The sequence below is a fragment of the Triticum urartu genome, chromosome 2A, assembly GCF_056163025.1.
Source record: "Triticum urartu cultivar PI428250 chromosome 2A, HENAU_Tu73, whole genome shotgun sequence".
In the NCBI taxonomy this organism is placed as follows: Eukaryota; Viridiplantae; Streptophyta; class Magnoliopsida; order Poales; family Poaceae; genus Triticum; species Triticum urartu.
The window spans coordinates 165,287,891-165,312,082 of NC_141874.1; the positions used below are offsets into that span (position 1 = coordinate 165,287,891).

At 44.4% G+C, this 24,192-nt stretch overlaps 1 protein-coding gene and 1 pseudogene across 1 annotated transcript; both read left to right on the top strand.

Moving 5' to 3' along the window:
• The first annotated feature begins 6,683 nt into the window (after positions 1 to 6,683).
• On the top strand, positions 6,684 to 9,422 carry LOC147984401 (protein FAR1-RELATED SEQUENCE 5-like; annotated as a pseudogene).
• A 3,589-nt stretch (positions 9,423 to 13,011) lies between these two features.
• Positions 13,012 to 16,289, top strand: LOC125536544 (UDP-rhamnose/UDP-galactose transporter 2). The gene is made up of 5 exons (XM_048699777.2): positions 13,012 to 13,433; positions 13,555 to 13,739; positions 13,851 to 14,051; positions 15,012 to 15,173; positions 15,616 to 16,289. Exons 1-5 carry the CDS (start codon positions 13,301 to 13,303, stop codon positions 15,982 to 15,984), a joined length of 1,050 nt encoding a protein of 349 aa, XP_048555734.1. The 5' UTR covers positions 13,012 to 13,300; the 3' UTR covers positions 15,985 to 16,289.
• Positions 16,290 to 24,192: the final 7,903 nt, after the last annotated feature.

The following is a 24,192-nucleotide window of genomic DNA, read 5'->3' on the forward strand; positions in this document are numbered from 1 at the left end:
ATCTAAAAATAAAAGCAAATAAAAGTAGACCTCAAAGACAAAAAATATGAGAAAGAGACCCGAGGGCCGTTGATTTCACTAGTGGCTTCCCTCGAGAAAAATAGCAAACGGTGGGTGAAAAATTACTGTTGGGCAATTGATAGAACTTCAAATACTCATGATGATATCCAGGCAATGATCATTATATAGGCATCACGTCCAAGATTAGTAGACCGACTCTTGCCTGCATCTACTACTATTACTCCACACATCGATCGCTAGCCAGCATGCATCTAGTGTATTAAGTTCATGGAGAAATGGAGTAATGCAATAAGAACGATGACATGATGTAGGCAAGATCTCTCTATGTAGAGATAGACCCCATCGTTTTATCCTTAGTACCAACGATACATACGTGTCGGTTCCCCTTCTGTCACCGGGATCAAGCACCGTAAGATCGAACCCACTACAAAGCACCTCTTCCCATTGCAAAATAAATAGATCAAGTTGGCCAAACAAAACCCAAATATCGGAGAAGAAATACGAGGCTATAAGCAATCATGCATAAAAGAGATCAAAGAAACTCAAATACTTTCATGGATATAAAAAGAGATAGATCTGATCATAACTCAAAGTTCATCGGATCCCAACAAACACACCGCAAAAGAGTTACATCATATGGATCTCCAAGAGACCATTGTGTTGAGAATAAAGAGAGAGAGAGAGATGAAGCCATCTAGCTACTAACTACGGACCCGAAGGTCTACAGATAACTACTCACGCATCATCGGAGAGGCACCAATGGAGGTGGTGAACCCCATCTGAGATGGTGTCTAGATTGGATCTGGTGGTTCTGAACTCTGCGGTGGCGGGATCAATATTTCGTTGACTCCCCTAGGGTTTTGGGAATATTGGGTTATTTATAGAGCAAAGAGGCGGTCCGGGGGGACCAAGGTGGGCACAACCCACTAGGGCGCGCCTGGGCCTCCTGGCGCGCCCTGGTGGGTTGTGCTCCCCTCGGGGAACCCCCCAGGCACAGCTAGGGCCCGTTGTGTTCCTTCTGGCCCCTAAAAATTCTCCGTAAAGTTTCGTGGCATTTGGACTCCGTTTGATATTGATTTTCTGCGATGTAAAAAACATGGAAAAACAGCAACTGGCGCTTGGCACTATGTCAATAGGTTAGTACCAAAAATTGATATAAAATGATTATAAAACATCCAAGATTGATAATATAACAACATGGAACAATAAAAATTATGGATACGTTGGAGATATATCATTGATCATATCTACTATATGATTCACGTTCGACCTTTCGGTCTCAGTGTTCTGAGGCCATATCTACATATGCTAGGCTTGTCAAGTTTAACTCGAGTATTCTGCACGTGCAAAACTGGCTTGCACCCATTGTATGTGAACATAAAGCTTATCACACCCGATCATCACGTGGTGTCTCGGCACGATGAACTGTAGCAATGGTGCATACTCAGGGAGAACACTTGAACCTTGAAATTTAGTGAGGGGTCATCTTATAATGCTACCGCCGTACTAAGCAAAATAAGATGCATAAAAGATAAACATCACATGCAATCAAAATATGTGACATGATATGGCCACCATCATCTTGTGCCTTTGATCTCCATCTCCAAAGCACCGTCATGATCTCCATCGTCACCGGCTTGACACCTTGACCTCCATCGTAGCATCGTTCTCGTCTCGCCAACTATTGCTTCTACGACTATCGCTACCGCTTAGTGATAAAGTAGAGCAATTACATGGCGATTGCATTTCATACAATAAAGCGACAACCATAAGGCTCCTGCCAGTTGCCGATAACTTCTACAAAACATGATCATCTCGCACAACAATTTATATCTTGTCACGTCTTGACCATATCACATCACAACATGCCCTGCAAAAACAAGTTAGAGGTCCTCTACTTTGTTGTTGCAAGTTTTACGTAGATGCTACGGGCTACTAGCAAGAACCGTTCTTACCTACGCATCAAAACCACAACGATTTTTCGTCAAGTGTGTTGTTTTAACCTTCAACAAGGACCGGCCGTAATCAAACTCGATTCAACTAAATTTGGAGAAACAGACACCCGCTAGCCACATGTGTGCAAAGCATGTTGGTAGAACCAGTCTCATGAATGCGGTCATGTAATGTTGGTCCGGGGCGCTTCATCCAACAATACTGCCAAATCAAAGTAAGACGTTGGTGGTAAGCAGTATGCCTATTATCGCCCACAACTCTTTGTGTTCTACTCGCGCATATCATCTACGCATAGACCTGGCTCGAATGCCACTGTTGGGGAACGTAGCATGCAATTTCAATTTTTTTCCTACGATCATGCAAGATCTATCTAGGAGATGCATAGCAACGAGAGGGGAGAGTGTGTCCACGTACCCTCGTAGACCGAAAGCGGAAGCGTTAGGTTAACGCGGTTGATGTAGTCGAGCGTCCTCACGATCCAACCGATCCAAGTACCGAACGTACGGTACATTCGTGTTCAGCACACGTTCAGCTCGATAATGCCCCTCGATCTCTTGATCCAGTAGAGGGTCGAGGGAGAGTTCCGTCAGCATGATGGCGTGGTGATGGTGATGTGATCCGTGCAGGGCTTCGCCTAAGCACTACGACGCTATGACCGGAGGAGTAAACTATGGAGGGGGGCACCGCACACGGCTAAGAGAAATCTTGGTGTGTCTTTGGGGTGCCCCCCGCCCCCGTATATAAAGGGGGGTGGAGGAGGAGGCCGGCGGACAGGAGGGGCGCGCCAAGGAGGGAGTCCTACTTGGACTCCTAGTCCAAGTAGGATTCGCCCCCATCGGAGGGAATAGGAAGGAGAGGGAAAGGGAAGGGGGGCGCCCCCTCCTCCTTGTCCTATTCGGACTCCCTAGGAGGGGGGGTGGGCCACCCCCCGCGGGCTTCCCTCTCTCTCCCTTTAGGCCCATGTAGGCCCAACACTTCCCGGGGGGTTTCGGTAACCTCTCGGTACTCCGAAAAAATACCCGAATCACTCAAAACCATTCTGATGTCTGAATACTACCTTCCAATATATGAATCTTTACCTCTCGACCATTTCAAGACTCCTCATCATGTCCGTTATCTCATCCGAGACTCCGAACAAACTTCGGTCACCAAAACACATAACTCATAATACAAATCGTCATCGAACGTTAAGCGTGCGGACCCTACGAGTTCGAGAACTATGTAGACATGACCGAGACACATCTCCGGTCAATAACCAATAGCGGAACCTGGATGCTCATATTGGTTCCTACATATTCTACGAAGATCTTTATCGGTCAAACCGCATAACAACATACGCTATTCCCTTTGTCATCGGTATGTTACTTGCCCGAGATTCGATCGTCGTTATCCTCATGCCTAGTTCAATCTCGTTACCGACAAGTCTCTTTACTCGTTCCGTAATGCATCATCCCGCAACTAACTCATTATTCACATTGCTTGCAAGGCTTATAGTGATGTGCATTACAGAGAGGGCCCAGAGATACCTCTCCGACACACAGAGTGACAAATCATAATCTTGATCTATGCCAACTCAACAAACACCTTTGGAGACACCTGTAGAGCATCTTTATAATCACCCAGTTACGTTGTGACGTTTGATAGCACGCAAGGTGTTCCTCCGGTATTCGGGAGTTGCACAATCTCATAGTTAGAGGAATATGTATAAGTAATGAAGAAAGCAATAGCAATAAAACTAAACGATCATAATGCTAAGCTAATGGATGGGTCTTTTCCATCACATCATTCTCTAATGACATGATCCCGTTCATCAAATGACAAACACATGTCTATGGTCAGGAAACTTAACCATCTTTGATTAACGAGCTAGTCAAGTAGAGGCATACTAGGGACACTCTGTTTTGTCTATGTATTCACACATGTACTAAGTTTCCGGTTAATACAACTCTAGCATGAATAATAAACATTTATCATGATATAAGGAAATATAAATAACAACTTTATTATTGCCTCTAGGGCATATTTTCTTCATCATGATATAAGGAAATATAAAATAACAACTTTATTATTGCCTGTAGGGCATATTTCCTTCATCGGCCCCCATCATCCACAGGCACCATCCTCATCTAACCTAGGTACTAAGTCCAAACAATCTTGATATACACCGCTCTTTGATTTTTTTGCATGTTGTAAGTGTTGTCCGCTATGTTCATATGGTTGTATAGTCCCTTTTTGTTGGGCCCAAATTTGGGCACTCCATTGTGTGCATGAAGCACATATGCTTCCCAATTTTAGGGGCAGTATCTTATAGGATTTTTTTTCATATATCCATGCTTCCAACCGATAGTATATATGTAACTGCACCATGTTGTTCATGCATCTTAACAATTTGTGTTTCTTAATTGCAATGCATATGCTTCATTCGGAGATAGAGTTTGCCTCATTTCGTGTGAGGGAGTAGACATATGTTCCAGTTTTCCTTGATCTGGAGAAAACCTTGCATTGCTTCCAAAATATGGCCATGCATTGCTTCATTTATTCAACAATGCCCGGTTTATATTACTATATGCAAGGCACAAAAAAGGGGTCTTCTGAAACATATGTCGATTGCATCTTGTGCCAATTGAATTGCTTCCATAACGTTTGATTTTTCCTTTCCCTGACTTTATTCACTGTTATCCCCCTTGAAACATGCCATGCTCCCATATTGTACCCAATATGTTTCTGAGTTCTAATAATTTTGGTTTAATATTTTCCATCTTATTCTCTATTTTTTCGTTATCCAATTTGGCAAAGGGGTGCTTACATGTTATTCTTGCTTACATTGCCCTGCTTCAATAATAGATATTTAACAAAAAAAATTATTTTGTTGGTTCACTTTTATTTCTCGCATATGGTTTTGCGGTAGTGAAATTTTGCTTCAACCATATTATATATGCTTCTATTTCGAAATTTTGCTTCAATTGCTTCATTTTCATTTCTCACAAACGCTTCTATGGTACTAGAACCTTGCTTCGACCGTTTCCTACTTATATTTCTCACATATGCTTATGTGCTTGTAAAATTATACTTCAACCACTACAAGTGTATACTTCGTTTAGCGAATTATTTTGTTTCAACTACTCCTGCCTCTACTCCACTATGTCTGGTTGATTTTTCTGTTATATATACATTTTTTGCAGCATAAGGTTGTAGTCGTGCTTCTTTATTTTGGGCACATGTCAAGGATATTGATGTCTAGAGCATTACGAGCGGGATGAGGCGCCAGTGTTTGTGAGGCTTATTCCTTGTTGGCGACAAACTAGTATATGTGGAGCTCTTCCACTGTTTGTCAGGTGGATTCCTAGTTGGCGACAAACTAGCAGTAAATAATGTTGTATGCTTTGTTCTTGTTTTTTTGTTAAAAATATAATTGTCATTAGAAATTTGTTCTTTGCGGACATCTCTGTAATTCCTTTGAAGCATATGCAATTGTCACAGGGTAACTATTCTTCTCTTTTGGTGCAAACAAATTGCTATTTGGTTCGAAGCAATTCTCTAATCGGCGGAAACAAGTAATTGGCTTTTGACTTATTGTGTTGAGATGACAAAAAACCTAACCTTATGATCGATTCATGTTGTTTGAAGCAACTTCTGCGGAAGCAAATTCGGAATTGCACTGAAGCAAAATTTATTTTCTTCGGAAGCAAGTTCTACTTTTTTTACGCAATGTTTGATACAAACAAAAAAAGTTGGAAGTATGTCACCGATAGCACTGCTCCATCATGGACGGGCGGCACCGTAATTAAGCCGACCTCCTATCGCGATCGCCCAGTCGCCGTCAGCTGTCATACACTCCCAGACGCCCCGTGTCCCTCCAAGATCAGCAACGTGAACGTGAGACGAGACAAAACCTCCCCTTGTCCGCACCCCGCACCTACCTTATCAGTCCCACGAACCAGCCTGCCTGCTTCCTCCAACGGCCGGGCCGGGAGGGACCTGGCCGGCCGGCCCCATCAGCACACCGCCGTCCCCGTCCCACGCCTAAACAAATCTAGTCCGGCCAAGGCAAGAGCCGGGCGCTCGTCGGTGCCGCGGAATCTCCCCGCCACCCCGAGACGGCAACGCCGGCATCACGATGCGTGCCACAACGACGCGAGAATGATTGAACCATCTTGCCATAGTCAGTTTTGTCTGGGGAAAGTGGGGAAAAAAATCCCGTGCATACCGGTTGCAAACCTCATCTTTTGCAACCCGGACGTCATCTGCTGCCACGTGTACAGCTGGACAATCACACGGCGTCCTCAATTTTGTCCAAGCGATACGCAGCTCGGCTCCAATCGCTGCACGCATGCGTATGGCTCGGCTCCAAAACTAAACCTGTACGTGCGATATTGGCTCCCATAGTTACGTGATTGCTTCCGATCAGATCATAGCCCCGATCAGATGCGTGGCTGCAGCCTTGTCCGCCTCCAATCCTCCATCAATCCAACCGAGAATTTCTGATGGCTGAGCGACCGGAACGGTGTCCTCCAGGCGATGCGACTAGCCGCCAGTTCCCTGGCCCGACGCTCACTGCAGCAGGAGGAACGATAGCCATGTCCGCCGGCCGTTGAAACACGCCCTCTCCCTTGCATGACGGGATCGGGCTGGAAGGACAGCCACGGCCGCCACTGGCCGTGCTGCCACAATCTGAAGCAGAGCTGTCGTCGAGAAGGTCAGGAGTGGCCATGCCGGAATCTCACACCGTCGCCTGGAACGACGACCATGGTGGTTCTACCTCTGGCTTGCACCATGTAAACCTCGTTGATGACAACAGTCACTACTCCAAATTGTACCGTCCGTCGTATACGATGTCAGAAGCCACGACATGCACCATGGACTTGCCGCCGCCACAAGTCATGTCAGGAGGAGGCCAGCAAGATGACGCAGTTACGGATGGTCGTGGAGAAAATGAAGAGCAAACAATTCAGGTACGGCGGTCTCTCGGCTCAAATTCAAGCGAAATTTATCTTTTCACATCGCATTGTGGTAATAGAAAATTTAACTTTGAACTATGTGTACTGCAGGTTCCTGAAGTTGGGAAAACGTTTGAGTTAGAGAAAGACGCCTATGACATGTATAACACATATGCTGGCAAAGTTGGATTTAGTATTAGAAAGAACCAGTCAAAGCGTCGACATGATGGTACTATATATCAAAAAAGAATTGTTTGCAGTAACCAAGGCCATCGAGAAACCGAGTCGTCGAAGGACACTACAAGGACGGATTGCAATGCCCGTATTCAGTTCAGTGTTAGCAGAGAGGGGATTTGGACGGTGCAAAAGGTTGTAACCGATCATAATCATTATCTTGCTAGTCCCAATAAGGTGCACAAACTGAGGTCCCAACGACGTGTTATAGAAGCAGACAGACATCTAATTGACCAGATACGGGAAGCCGGAATGAAGCCATCCCAGGTGTATGACTTCATGGTAGCGTTTTACGGAGGACCAGACAAAGTGCCATTCGCAAAGATGGACTGCAATAACGAGATTGGTCGTGAGCGCAAAAAGTACTTAGAATCAAATGATTCACAAACACTTCTAGAATACTTGAAAAATAAGCAGAGAGAGGATCCAACATTTTTTTATGCCATTCAAGTAGATGAGAAAGATGGTCGGATTGCTAATTTCTTTTGGGCAGACGGACAGTCTATCATGGATTACGCATGTTTCGGAGATGCTATATCATTTGACACTACATTTCAAACTAATAAGTTTGAAATGCCTTTTGCTCCAATCCTGGGAACCAACCATCACAAGCAGACTATAATTTTTGGGGCAGCGTTGTTATATAATGAGACCATTGAGTCATTTGTTTGGTTGTTTGAAACCTTTCTAACAGCAATGTCAGGTAAGCATCCAAGCACAATTTTCACTGATCAGGATGCGGCCATGGCAGGAGCAGTTGCATATGTGTTTCGAAATACAAGTCATCGAGTTTGTCTATGGCACATTTATCTTAATGCTGCTAAACATCTTGGACATGTAATTCATGAGCATCCTGAGAAGTTTCTACCTGATTTTAAGAGATGTGTCTATGAAGATAGATCAGAGTATAAGTTCAACAAGAAGTGGCATGAATTGTTGGATCGGTACAACCTCCAGGACAACGAATGGATGGCAAAGTTATATGAGTTGAGGGAAAAGTGGGCTGCTGTCTATCGTGACTCGTTTACAGCTGATATGAACTCGACTCAAAGGAGTGAAGGTATGAATAATGTCTTCAAGCAAAGATTTCGTAGGAGACTTGGTCTCTCCGAACTCCTTGTAGAATGTGAGAAGGTTTCTCATAGTCTTCGGGAAAATGAGTTGGATGCAGATTTTAGTTCGCGTCGAAAGAACCCGATTACTTACTCATCTAAGTTACCTTTGCTGAAGACCGCATCCGAATCATATACAAGGAGGATGTATTCAGAGTTCGAGGAAGAATTTACAGGACAATTTTCGATGTCTTGTAAATTGTTACAAACTGAGGGGTCAGTGTTGACATACATGGTTACACATATGAATAGTGAGTATGGAACAAAAGTTATATACAATACTGCGGATACTACCATTACATGTTGTTGCAGAAAGTATGAATCCATAGGTATGTATGCTTTATTTAATTTCCAATATACTAGTTTCTAATACAAATTGATGAAATATGGTATCCGTATTTTACAGGTATATTGTGCAAGCATGCTTTTAAAGTTTTCAGTGTGAATGATGTTTTCATTTTGCCATCACAATATATACTAAAAAGATGGACAAAATATGCAAAGAGAGGATATTATGTTGAAAAACTAGGAACTAAGGAGGAAAGTTTGAAAACGCATGCTGCACGTGTCTCACGGAAGGCCACGTCCGTTGCATTGAAGTGTACCCGATCAAAGGAACTTCTTATTGATTCGAGAAAGTTATAGATAAGTTTGACGTACAAGCAGATAACTCTCTCAGCAAGATGGAGGAAAAATCAAATGAGGTTCTGCTAGTTTCGACTGACCTTTCTACCGACACACTAAAAGGTACAATATTAATTAGAGTTCCTCCGGTGGTAAAAGGTGCAAAGACTAAACGGTCAAAACTCTCCTTTGAGAAGAAGAAAGGGAAGAAAAAGAATAGTACTAAAAAGAAAGGTACTGGTCCTACACATTCTAGCAAGCCTTTTCTATTATATACTTTTATAGTTAGTGTTTAATTTATCTTTCAACTCTTGTCTGAAAATAGGAGAAGATCCAAAAAATGCAGTACGAAATAGGGATGATGGCATTCATCCACAGGAATTGATGGTAAAACATATGACTTGGACTCGGTATTCACTTTTCATATTTTCCTTACATATTTATATAAACAATTTTAAATTATATGACACAGGATGTTGGGACTGGTAGCATTGACGTTTCTAGTACAGTGCCAAACTTTCGAAATGATGTGTATGGGTAGTCTTCGTCCATGGCTGCTCCGTTGATCCAAGGTGGATTTACTAATGCCGCAATTCCAACCTTTGCAAATGATGCGTACGGGCAACCTTCAGCTATGTACGCTCCTTTCATCCAAGTCAAATTCACAAGTCTTTTGCTTGGAGTTCATCAGGATGCTACAATGTCCTCGTCTGCTAAAAAGTTACATTTTGATGAATAGTATTTGGCGCAACATATAAGGAGTATGATCTTTTTTATGTAATCTGGTGTACCATGAATTTTAATTGATGTACTGCAGCACACTGGATTTTGTCTTCATTTACAATGTTTGAGTATTGTGCCAGTTGCAAGGTTTGATGAGTTTGTACGCCTATTTTCTAAAGAAGTTATAGAATTTATGAACTGGTGTATTAGAATACAAGTACTTTCCAATTGCCTGTCTAAATGGTTGTCAGATTTCATACTAAAAAATGAGTCTCACACTGAAGTTTAGGCCTACTCAAGGACAGTAGAAAAAATAGCACCTTCGCTACAGTATATAGCAAATCAAAGAAACATGGAGAAATATTCAGATTTTTTTAAACACATCCAGCAAAATGAAGATTTTATATTATCCATATGAATTTGATAGGAAAAGATACACTGTATACTAATTAGTACATTGTCAGGGAGAGCAATCAGCTATAGGTTGGTACAATAGTTGTCATGAATTCAACATCAAATTTGCAAGATTTGACATTCCTAGTCTAAGTATACTCCATCAGCAACCATTGCGTCTTCTTCAACAGTTTTCTCAGCAGCTGTGTTGTTCCAGCAGTATACTTGAGGGTCTTCGGATAGAAGAACGACGGTGGAGTGTGGCTGTTGCGTGAGTAGGTGGCCTCCTGTTCGCTCTTCGTTCCCTCATGTTGATGCCTAACACAACTTTGCATTTCGGTTAAGATTCTGGGCATCTTGCACCTGTACAAGGCATCATCCTTGTTCGAAGCACCAACGTTGTGCAACGCCATCTTGACTGGAGCTCTCCCAGCAGCAATCCAATTGACTCTAGTCTTGTACAGACAGTAAATAAGATTCAATTTCCTTGCCCTCCACTTCTTCGGATTGTAGCAAAGAGATACAACTACCTGGATTAATCACAAGTCCAAGACCCTGCATTAGCAATTATCCATACAAGGCTGACAAAACAATTCAGTACATGTAAATCATCATGTCAAAAAGGAGGCACATGATTACACTATCAATTGATATGGCATCAGCCGGTAAATCAACAATCCATACGACACATGTGTAGGATGATGGACAAAATCATGCCTACAAATTATGAATGGTTCACAATTCTAAATTGAATGGCTAATTAGGTACTCTATCTCTTTTCTTTTCAGACTTGAAGAGATTTATTGATCATTAATCGGGATTAGAATCAAACTACAAAGCATCAGCTATAATTTTTGGAACAAAGTTCATCTAAGGGGATCTACGTCTACTACTACTAGGTTGCTTGGCATAAAGATGTACCAAAGCACTGCACGGAAGGAGGAGAGCTGGCCGGGAAAATTACATCTTGCGTACGCGAGTTTGGGCCACGGGCGGCCTTGGCGGATGCGACTCCAGGGACCGGCGGGGGCAACTCCCAGCGGTGGCCCGGAGTCAAGGCAACTCCCGGCGGCGGCGATGCGATTCCCAGTGGCGGGCGCGGAAGCGAATCCCGGCGGCGGCGGCGGATCGGCTATGTGCGCAGAGTCTAGGAGTCGGGATCGAATGCTCTGTTCTGTGCGAATCGAGCCGCTGTAGAGGGAAGGAGCCGAGCCGCGCGAGTCGAGGACGGCGCTGGTGTGCCGATTGGAGCCGAGCTGCGTATCGCTTGGACAAAATTAAGGACGCCGTGCGATTGTCCAGCTGTACACGTGGCAGCAGATGACGTCCGGGTTGCAAAGGATGAGGTTTGCAACCAGTATGCACGGAAGTTTTTTCCAGAAAGTGAGGGTGATTGCCGGACCTGCGGGTCAATGGCAGTAACTTGTTTATTTGCGCGACGGGACGGGCACTCAGGCAGACATGAACCCCTCGAACTGGCCACCATCTGTCCATGCATCAACGCATGTGCCATGTGATGTGACCTTTTGCTTGGCGAATGTTGTACCTGCCAAGTCAAATGAACTGGCCTCCCCCTCCCGTGACACGTGCAGCAAGCAAGGTCCTCGGTCAAAAGATGTCCCGATCCCAACTTGCCAGCGACTTCCACGGCCCAGTGGCCTAACAATCACCGGAAGAAATTAAGGTGACCTGGCGTGCCGAACCTTCATTGTTCTGCCATATGGGGCCACAAGTCAGATTGTTAGTACTGTAGTAGTATCTGACAAGTACTGCCAACTTAATTTGGTCCTGGTATCTGATCATCTTTCGAATGGTCAGCCAAATCACCATCGGCCCGTCGACGACAGTTCCCATCGAGAGGATTAAATGTGGAAAGCCTACCACAGACACACAAGAGAAATATCTGCAATGTGCATCCAGGTTTAGTGGTCACCACTTATCGACAACCTTAACAATCTATACAGATTCCGTCCTATTCCTTTAGCAACTGGAGTACACTGTACACGGAGGCGGTGATCTCGAGGCAGCGTACACAATACTAGACTGTAGACTACCACCACCACGACTATACATCAAGAAAGTGATTGCACGGCTCCCTTTTGCACGATGCCACCTTGACACGAAAAGTTTCCAGTTCCTCGCGCCCTTTGCTTGCCACTGCAAGAAAGGTAGTTCATTCCGTGGTGTAGTCCCAAGTTTCCTTATTTTCTCGAAATCAACTAGTAACATTGTTCTCAAATCCTTTTGTACCCATAATGACATATGGACCGCAATATCTGGCGAACGTTCGCTGAGAGGGGTTGACATTTGCGGATGTGGCAATTTTGGTTGCGTGAGGTTGACGGTTTCTTCATAAACGCATGACACTATTTAAGAGAAGAGAAATTTTGTGGCAAAAAATGCAGGATTTGGCCTCTTCTTTTTCTTAGGGAAGGATCTGCCATCTCCAACTAGGTAAGTTGCGGAAAAAAAATATTTGCTTGTCATCCCTTTTCAGCTAACGTTCGTCAGTTATCATTATCGTAATATTATCCCTATTATAGTATTGCACAAGTACACGGGTGAGAAAACAACAGTGAACTACACACAGGGAGTGCTAGCACTAGCACTTTTTCTTAAACTAGTACTAATTACGAACTAAACTGATGAGTGCCCTTTGCCGTAGTACTACTGTGTTGTACTACGGCGGGGTATGGTAAATGGAAAAGTGAGAGGCTCTGGTCTGGGTCGCTTTACCGCACCGGCGGGCCGGAAACGGTCGCGACGGCTTTGAATTGAACGGGGCAGCGAGGTCGGAAAAATCCTGCGCCGCGACGCGCAAAACGAGGCGAAACTGCAAGGAAAGCGAAAAAGGGCAGGCCATCACAAGAGAAGAGATCCATCCACCCATCCGTCCAACTGGTCGAGCCGAGAACACCTCGTCCCTGTCGTCGCCTCCCTCCCTCCCCCTCCCCGTCCGCCGTTCGTTGGCTCGTCTCGTCTCTCTTCTTACCCACCCACCTCGCCCCCTCCCTCCCTCCCGGAAATCGCAGGATTTTCACCGGCTTCCCGTTGACGTTTCCGCCACTGCGGCAGCTGCACAATTCGAAACCCCCCCGCACACTCCCCTCCTTCCGTGCCTAGGCGGCAACGCTTCTTCTCGCCTCCCCTCCCCACCTCCTTTATAACCGAGCGGGCGGCCCCTCCCGCGTGAGGCACCGAGGACGGGGGCAGAGCCGCAGCGCAGCCGAGCCGAGACCAGACCAGACGAACCGCGCCGAGCCCTACCCTCCTCCACCACCGGGCCTCTCTGCGAGGAGCGAGATGGAGCCGGCCGAGAAGAAGCCGCCGGCGGTGTCCGACCTCGGCGCCTGGGGGATGAACGTCGTCAGCTCCGTCGGCCTCATCATGGCCAACAAGCAGCTCATGTCCTCCGCCGGCTACGCCTTCTCCTTCGGTACGCGCCCTGGCTCTCTCCCAGATCTGGATCCGCCGCCTTGGGGGGCTCGTCGCTGGCGGATCTGACGACTGACGCGCTCCTGTTTTTCGTTTGTTTGCCCTCGCCTGCGCGAATGCAGCCACCACGTTGACCGGGTTCCACTTCACCGTCACGGCGCTCGTCGGGTGGATTTCCAAGGCCACCGGCTACTCCGCCTCCAAGCACGTCCCCCTCTGGGAGCTCGTCTGGTTCTCGCTCGTCGCCAACGCCTCCATCACCGGGATGAACCTCAGCCTCATGCTCAACTCTGTCGGCTTCTATCAGGTATAGCACGCTTTGTGCCTGCGCTGCTGCCTATTGGCCATTGGCCGTGAATACGAATACGTGGCCTTGTTCTGTGGCTCAAGAACGTGTGCAAACTATGCCAATTTGCAGATCTCCAAACTGAGCATGATTCCGGTGGTTTGCTTGATGGAATGGGTGCTCAACAGCAAGCACTACACAACCAAGGTTATATCGGCAGTGGTTGTCGTCGCAGCGGGCGTCGGGATTTGCACCGTCACCGATGTGGAGGTCAATGCTAAGGGCTTCATTTGTGCTTGCGTGGCTGTGTTCTGCACGTCGCTGCAACAGATTGTGAGTTTATTTTCTCTGTCTGGATACAATTTCTGCATTTTAGATTCCTGCTTACTTAGAAAGTTAAATACTAGGCGTAGATATCCTAATTGGAAATGTTTCCTAAGATTTACGTATGTCGTTATGACTTTCACAATAGTTGGAAGTTGTACAACCAATGATGATAACGCCAATTTTTGTATGTCGTTATAACTTTTCCACTATATGAAAGTTGTCTGGCCAATTATGATAACGCCAAGGTGTTTTGCTGATAACGAGCAACATAGGTGCTTTGGTGAAACATTGTCCTATAGAAGCCAAATATTCAGTAGCTGGGCATTGTATGGTTCTGCTCATTCAATGATTTCACTTTCTGGTGCAGTACTGTTGTATCATCATTATTGTTTTTTTAACTGAGTATCATCATTATTGTGAGTTGTCGTAGTTACTGTGCCTTGGTGTGGATTTTCCAATGTGCCCAGTTAAAACTGTGCAACAAAGAAATCTCATGCTAACAGTGTGATATGCCTGTTACAGGCCATGGAACCAAAACCAACATTTTCATTGTTAACCTGCAGTATGCTTCATGAGTAAATAATTCACATCATCTCTCAAAAATAAATAAATCTTGTCATATAGCTGCGGATTTACAGTTGAATTCAATGATATCTGTATTCTCTTGCCTTTTGTTGCCTTGCATCGTGGAACATCCCTTTAAAATTCTGCGGTTACTTTTGGGCTTGCTACATCTTGGGATGATAATGTATTTTGGACTTTTCATGGGCGATGTTAGATACATAATTGTAGCCTTGAAGTTTTGGAAGATAGTTGCTGATCTTAGTTGATGAAGAGTTGCATTTTTAAACTGAATGCTAACGGGACTCCTTTTTCCGTTTAAAAGTTGTGTTCCATAAAAACACCTATGCAGTTTAATAAATTCCACTACGTTTTGGGTTCTGACAATACCTGTTCTTGTTCCAGACAATTGGCTCCTTTCAGAAGAAGTACAACATTGGGTCATTTGAGCTGCTGAGCAAAACTGCACCAATACAGGCAGTGTCACTTATTATACTGGGTCCCTTTGTGGATTACTACCTAAATGGGCGTTGGCTATTGAACTACAGTTTTTCAACAGGGGCAACTGTAAGTTCTCACTCCTGCCACATAATTTTCAGTTAATGAAACAATGCCTTGTATCTTCTGCTATAGATTCGTGGCAATGTTAACTAAAGTATTTGAATTTATGACATTTCCCATTCCTCTACTGCTTAGTACCCCACTGTAATAAGTTAGCAATTTCCTTTTCCAATTCATCTATGTCATGGAGCTGTAACAACACTGATTTTTCTCTTATTTGTTTTGTATGTTTTGCTTAACATCCTTCTTAAGAAACGCGGAATTTATATTATATGACTCGTGGTTTGCTGTTAACCACAACAATACTTCTAGCTTGTGGTTATAAATGCAGTTCGTGGTGATGTTTTCTGTTTTAATCATCACGCAGCTCTTGGTGCTGCTTTTAATGCTTTTGTCTGAAAACAGCTTGTTTATGCTCTAACAATCTCCTGTGCCAATCCTTTTGCAGTTCTTCATACTGCTTTCATGCTCCTTGGCTGTGTTCTGCAACATGAGCCAGTACCTCTGCATCGGGCGGTTCTCTGCAACCTCTTTCCAGGTCCTGGGCCACATGAAAACGGTGTGCGTGCTGATCCTCGGCTGGGTTCTGTTCGACTCGGCTCTCACCATCAAGAACATACTCGGGATGCTGCTCGCCATCATGGGCATGGTGGTCTATAGCTGGGCCATGGAGTCTGAGAAGAAGGCCACCTCGGCGATCCCGCGGAACAAGAGCGACATGCTGGACGGGGAGGACGTGCCCCTCAAGTCGAGAACGAGCGGCATTCCGCTGTCCTCGGAACTTGATGACCTCGAGGAAGGCCCGATGAAGAGCTAGCCTGTCGCTGTTATTCATTCATTCTTCTTGGTTCTTTTGTATGTGTTTGATCCACAATGTCCGCCAGTCCAGTCCTCAAAGCTATCGACAATCTTGTTAATTTTGCCCCTTGCCTGCTGGGTGGAGTTCCATCATAGGTGATGACGACCCCGGCCGGCCGGCCGGCCTCGGCGTAGATGACCACCACTTAGGAAATTTGTCAAGGCCGATATGGGCCGAGCCATGGTGATTCGTGATGGCTGTTGTTATAGACGACAACAAATTATACTTATATAATGGAATACAGGTGTTCCCCCGTTGTAGCATCCCGGTGAATGCTTGTCATTATTCCTCCAGGGTTCGCTGTCGTGTTTTGCCGTGGCAATCGTGGTTTCCGTCAGCACCATGAGCGGTGTGTGCTGTCGTGCGCCTTGTCGGGGCTGCCGGCCGCCGGCCTCACATGGGATAATGGGTGGGGCTTTGCCGGTGGCAACGTGGCCGTCGGCAACGAGGACGTGGACGGCGATGCTGCCGCCGGCCAAGTGAGGAAAGCCGGAATCAGTGGCAAGGGTATCCTTCCACTGTTTGCACGTATGGTTTCTTCAGTTTGCTTTTCTCGAGTGCGTCATGTGCCTTTATTCAGTGATGGCACCGAACTAGAAAGGGAACAACTCGTCTCGTTCGGGCATCAACCAAAGCAAAAGAGAAACGGGATCTTTGAAAAAGTCTCAGCGAGGAACGTAGATCATCTGGTCCTCGAAATCGTTGGATGACCAATCATACTGTTCCAAAGTACCAAATCTAGGGTCAAGGAATGCAAGCCCCTCGGTGCAGAACGCACAATGGGCCTTATGTTCATCTATTTAAATAGTTGTAATCTACTACCGTTTCTCAAAAGAAAAAACTAGTTGTAATCTACTACTCCCTCCGATCTAAAATAAGTGTTGCAGTTTTGAACTAAGGTTAGTTCAACCTTGGTTCAAAATTACGACACTTATTATAGATCTGAAGGAGTAGCTATTTTCCCCTCTCTATGTTGTATGACACTCCGCTAAGTCATGCTTGTAGTCACAAATTACATTCCATGCATATAGTTACATTCTTTTTTTTCTCTCTTTTTCTTTGCAGATGAACAAGTTACATTCTTTTTACTAGCCAATCCATCCTAAGTAAGAAACAGTTCTATTAATTTTGTGTAGACATGGACGGTATATGTGTTAGAGCAAATCTAAGTAGTTCATGCTTCACAATTTCTTAACAAATGACATAAGTTAATTTCAATCGAAAAGTTGACTCATAAAAAAAACTTCAATAGAAAAGTTTGCCCCTTTTATACGTTGTTTAGTCACATGCTTCAAATATTTTATTATTATTTAAACATAAACCGAGAACACCCTTACATTTTCTTTTCTACTAAGCTTAGATATTTTGTATTACTTATTTATGCTTATCTTAACATGGTTCCACAACAAAGTGCGGGGCATCATCTAGTTTTTGAAGTGACAGGAATGGAAATCTATTTTTATATTAAAGAATGCGACAAATATTTGTCTAATGATACTTAAAATTATATTAAACATTCTTGTTACAAAGGCAAGTAAATTCTTCAACCGCAATTGTGGCGCCCCCTGAAAAATTATGAATAATTTGATGAACTTTGAGCCAGAGTTGCCACCGCAATCCCCTACACGCTAGCCCCCGACACGAGACAAGATAAAACCTAGGTTCCATTTATACCGCACACAGACAAATCAAACCAATGCCACTAATAAAACCGCAACTGCTGCGACATGAACATGGAACTCGGTCTATGATGACGGCCAACACTATCGCTAAGGGAAACTTCAATGGGGCGGCACATTTCATCCACCTCCGCCCATTTCTTCCTGTGCGGACAAAAAACGACGGCCCAACACGATTTGCTGTCCATCTTCACCCATTTCGAGCCCAATTTTGGGTTAGGTTTGTGTCCGCGTGATGTCGACTACACAACATGTTCTTGTAGACTCGTGTTGGGCCTCCAAGCGCAGAGTTTTATAAGACAGTAGCAAATTTCCCTCAAGTGGATGACGTAAGGTTTATCAATCCGTGGGAGGCGTAAGATGAAGATGGTCTCTCTCAAACAACCCAACAACAAAATAATAAAAAGTCTCTTGTGTCCGCAACATACCAAATACAATGGTAAATTGTACAGGTGCACTAGTTCGGCGAAGAGATGGTGATACAAGTGTAGTAATGATAGTAGATATTGATTTTTGTCATAGGAACAATAAAAAACAGTAAGGTAGCAAGTAACAAAAGTGAGCACAAACGGTATTGCAATGGTTGAAAATGAGGCCTAGGGTCCGTACTTTCGCTAGTGCAATCTCTCAACAGTGCTAATATAATTGGATCATATAACCATCCCTCAACGTACGATGAAGAATCACTTCAATGTTCTTATCTAACGGAGAACATATGTAGCGACCAGACCTCAAACAGTCTGATCTCTGTGCATCAGTGTCATCCCTGGATCGGTAATACTGACACGCACAGTACTTGAGGATTTATAACAGAATAGCAATCACACACTTATTACATGGAATGTCTCAAAAGACAACTTATTACAATAAATATGGCTTAAGGCCATCTAATACGATAACAGCGGAAGGCTTGGAAGATAAGTGAGTCCATCAACTCCAACGGCATCACTGAGTGAAATACCACGACCTAAGGCTCCTTACTCGTCGTCTAAAAAGTCCGTAACATGATATGTTGTAGCCCGAAAACGGGTCAGCACATGTAATATGCTGGCAATGTAACACAAGAGAGTAATGAACAGAATAAAGCTATCACTATATGCATATATGGCTGATGGAGGATGTATGGTTAATAGGTTTTGCGAAAAGCCAATTTTTCCCTACTGCAAAGGAATATATTTTATTTAACTACAAAGTTGGTTGAAAACATTAAGAAGGTAAACCCCCTCTCAATCCCAATTAAAATTAATCATTAACCCAATCAAATTATATTAAAGAGTGATGAGATCCACATGATAATCCAAAAACCAGATCCTCAAGATGTCCATAACCGGGGACACGGCTAGCCATGATTAGTTTGTACACTCTGCAGAGGTTTGTGCACTTTTCCCCACAAGACTCGATCTCCTCCGTTGGATTTTTTGCACTACATAATGTTTGAGAAACGGATGTCTGAGACACAGTCTTTCCGAAGAGGTCCCCTTAACCGATAGATAGGCCGGTACACCTACAATCCCCTACATCTGCTAGCCCATCATGGAAAGGCTTCCCACAACTTACTCAACTATGCCAGAGCCCATAATGGCATGTGGCTGCACAGAGAAGTTTCCTGTATGAATAATCTTATGATCCCTTTGAGTCTGGGTGGCGGTCCATAGGAGGATCACACGGTACCCCGGGATTTCCAAAAAAAACAGGCAATCACTGGATACCCCAGGTGCCTCAATCCACCCAGATGTGTATTAAAATTGCCACCTTAAGTTGAACCATTAAATAACAATCTCACATCTGTCATGGATACTCTCAAACCCAATCCACGTCTACGAGCATAGCATAGCATAACATAATAAGCAACGTAGAAGTAACTCCCCAGGGTTTGATAGTAAACAGGTGAATAGGTACTACCTCATCTACTTCCCAAACCCACAATTTAATCAGATCCTAACCATGCAATTGTTTGAGGATTGATCTAATGCAATAAAAACTGGGTAGTGAAGAGGTATGATCAACGTGTTACTTGCCTTGCTGATGATCCGTGAAACCTAGAGACTCGATGTAGCACGCTTCGCACTCCGGGTACTCTATCGCAATCAAACAAGCATACAATAAGCAATCAAGCAAGGGCACAGGTAAAACTCAAATAAAAAGTCTAACCAGAAAGTTCAACTTAAGAACTCCGGTTTGCAAAAAGAATCAACTCAAACGAAACAACGAAACTCAAACGGCGAAAGAAACAAGCTTCATTCACTAATCTGGACTAAAGTCAAATTTTACAGTAGCAAAAACTTGTTTAAGTTGGTTAAACGGAAAGAGGGTTTCAATACAAAACTCTAGGCGCTTGAATCGCCTTATTCCGATAAACGAGCAAAAAGTTATACTAGAACGAAAATCAGATCAGAAATCGTGATCGAAAATAATCGCGGAAATCCGAGAAAAGAAAAACTGACGAACAGGCTAACGAACGAACGTTCGCTGTCTGCGGCTAAACGGTGAAAACCGTTCGCTAAAACGAACGTAAAAACGGGCGTTCTCTAAATAACTAAACCGAAAAAATAAACCGAATCGGATTTAGGGTTTCGAAAAAAAACCAAACGGTTTTCTCATGAAAACCGAGGCGGCTACCTCGGGTCTGGCGGGGTCTGGCGAGGTCCGGCGACGGCGGGGCGGCTCCGGTGCGGCGGCGGCGGCGGATCGGCAACGGCGCAGCTTAAAAAGGCCCCACGGGTGGAGTCCCGCTCGGATACGGCCCAGAGTCGGTTCCCTTTTTTTAAATAATTTTGACGTGCAGAAAAAGAAAGAAAATAAATTCTAAATGGACTCCAAAAATCCTGAAGTAAAATTCCCCCGTCCTCTAAAAATAAGTTGGACAAGGTGAACATTTATTTGGGCCTAAAATGCAATTTTGAAAAACACATATTTTTTTCCTAATTCAAATAAAATAGCGATAAAACTCCGAATAAAAATCTTATTTGATTTTAATATTAAATCTTCGATATTTCTCTATTTTGAGGAAGTCATTTTATCCTCTCTCTTTTATTTTATAAAATAAATATTCGAAGAGAAAATAATTAAAATCAAACGATCCTCTTTCCAAAATTCGAGAAAACTCGAATATGAAAATAATGAAATCCCCAACTCTCTCCGTAGGTCCTTGAGTTGCATAGAATATCTAGGATCAAGCCAAAATGCAATAAAATATGATATGCAATGATGATCTAATGTATAACATTCCAAATTGAAAATTTGGGATGTTACAAACCTACCCCCTTAAGATGAATCTCGCCATCGAGATTCGGGTTGGCTAGAAAATAGGTGTGGGTGGTCTTTGCGAAGATCATCCTCTCGTTCCCAGGTGGCTTCATCCTCGGTATGATTGCTCCACTGAACTTTGCAAAACTCAATAACCTTGCTGCGGGTAACTCAGCTGGCAAACTCGAGGATCCTGACTGGCTTCTCCTCATAGGTCAGATCATTATCCAACTGAATTGCTTCCAGCGGTACTGTATCTCTCAGGGGAATGTCAGCCATTTCTGCGTGGCACTTCTTCAACTGGGAAACGTGAAACACATCGTGAACTCCTGACAATCCTTCGAGTAATTCCAACTTATAAGCAACTTCTCCCATACGTTCCAAATCTCTGTATGGTCCCACAAAGCGTGGCGCTAACGTTCCCTTAACTCCAAAGCGCTTAACTCCTCGGAGTGGTGATACCCGAAGATACACTATGTCTCCAACTTCGTAAGCTGTCTCCTTGCGTTTAGAATCTGCATAGCTCTTCTACCTAGACTGGGCTATCTTGAGTCTATCACAAATCAGTTTAACCTTATCTTCCGATTCTTGAATCAAATCTGGTCCAAACAACTGCCGGTCTCCAACTTCATCCCACAACAACGGTGTTCTGCACCTCCTTTCGTACAATGCTTCGAAAGAGGCTATCTTCAAACTGGCTTGGTAACTGTTGTTGTATGAGAACTCTGCATAAGGCAAATTTTCGTCCCAACTAGATCCATAATATAGCGCACAAGCTCTCAACATGTCCTCCAAAATCTGATTGACTCTCTCAGTCTGTCCATCCGTCTGCGGGTGAAAAGCTGTACTGAACTCTAGCCTGGTTCCCAAAGTTTCATGCAACTAATTCCAAAACTTTGAGGTAAACTGGGTTCCTCTATCTAATACAATTGTCCTCGGAACTCCATGCAAACATACGATCCTGGTCATGTATATCTTTGCCAACTTAGCACTTTTGTAAGTGGTCTTCACTGGGATGAAATGAGCTACTTTCGTCAAGCGATCGACTACAACCCATATCGAGTCATAGCCTGAACGAGTCCTGGGTAATCCCGTGATAAAATCCATGCCTAGCTTATCCCACTTCTATTCGGGTACCGGCAATGGTTGCAGCAATCCTGCTGGCTTCTGATGCTCTGCCTTCACTCTCTGACATACATCACAAACTGCTACATACTCCGCAATATCCTTCTTCATTCCGGTCCACCAAAATCTATCCTTCAGATCCAGGTACATCTTGGTATTTCCTGGGTGAATCGAATATGGTGAGTCATGGGCCTCCTGCAAAATTAGCGTCCTTATCTCCTGATCATTTGGTACATATACGCGGTCCTCAAACCATAGGGTATCGTGTTCATCCTCCCAAAATCCCTTGGCTTTTCCTTTGCCCATCCTTTCCTTTATCTTGGCAATCTCCTTGTCCGTCTTCTGCGCTTCTCTGATCTTATCCATCAAAGTAGACTGAATCTCCAAAGCTGCTACATAACCTCTTGGAACTATCTCCAAACATAGCTCATGAAGGTCTTCTGCTAACTCCTTAGGTAACTCTCCTGTCATGAGTGTATTGACATGACTCTTGCAGCTCAACGCATCGGCTACTATGTTAGCCTTTCCGGGATGATAGCGCAACTTTATATCATAATCCTTTATGAGTTCCAACCATCTCCTCTGCCTGAGATTCAACTCCTTCTGTGTGAAGATATACTTCAAATTCTTGTGATCCGTGTATACCTCACAATGGTTTCCGATGAGAAAATGTCTCCAAATCTTCAACGCATGCACTACGGCTGCTAACTCCAAATCATGCGTAGCATAATTTAACTCATTGATTTTAAGCTGTCGTGAGGCATATGAAACAACTCTTCCTTCCTGCATAAGCACTGCTCCAAGTCCTCGACGAGAGGCGTCGCAATACACTTCATAATCCTTGCGTTGATCTGGCAGAATCAACACTGGTGATGTAACCAAACGTTTCTTCAATTCCTGAAAACTGGCCTCACATTCCTCAGTCCATTTGAATTTGGTGTCCTTCTTAAACAACTCCGTCATAGGCTTTGCAATCTTCGAGAAATTCTCAATGAACCTCCGGTAGTATCCTGCGAGTCCAAGAAAACTCCGGATCTCTCCAACGGACGTGGGTGCCTCCCAATTTGTCACAGTGACGACTTTGTTGGGGTCTACCGCTATTCCTTCTCCGGATATAACATGTCCAAGGAATCCAACTTCCTTCAACCAAAACTCACACTTGCTGAACTTGGCGTATAGCTGATGTTCTCTGAGCTTCCCAAGTACCAAACGCAAGTGCTCCTTATGCTCCTCTTCATTCTTCGAGTAGACCAGAATATCATCTATGAACACTACGACGAACTTATCCAAAAACTCCATAAACACTTTGTTCATCATGTTAATAAAATAGGCAGGTGCATTAGTCAGGCCAAATGACATAACGGTATACTCATATAGCCCGTACCTTGTGGTAAAAGTTGTCTTAGGTATATCCTGCTCTCGAATCTTCAACTGGTGGTACCCTGATCGCAGATCGATCTTGGAAAACACCTTAGCTCCTTGCAGCTGATCAAACGAATCATTGATCATCGGCAGTGGGTGTTGGGGAACGTAGTAATTTCAAAAAAATTCCTACACACACGCAAGATCATGGTGATGCATAGCAACGAGAGGGGAGAGTGTTGTATATGTACCCTCGTAGACTGAAAGCGGAAGCGTTAGCACAACGCGGTTGATGTAGTCGTACGTCTTCACGATCCGACCGATCCAAGTACCGAACGCACGGCACCTCTGAGTTCAGCACACGTTCAGCTCGATGACGTCCCGCGAACTCCAATCCAGTAGAGCTTCACGGGAGAGTTCCGTCAGCACGACGGCGTGGTGAATATGATGATGTTCTACCGTCGCAGGGCTTCGCCTAAGCACCGCTACGATATGATCAAGGTGGATTATGGTGGAAGGGGGCACCGCACACGGCTAAGAGATCAAGAGATCAATTGTTGTGTCTATGGGGTGCCCCCTGGCCACGTATATAAAGGAGTGGAGGAGGAGGGGCCGGCCAGGAGGAGGAGGCACGCCCAAGGGGGGGCAATCCTACTCCAAGTAGGTTTTGCCCCCCTTTCCTATTCCAACTAGGAGAAGGGGGAAGGAGGAGGTGGAGAGAAGGAAGGAGAAGGGGGCCGCGCCCCCTTCCCTT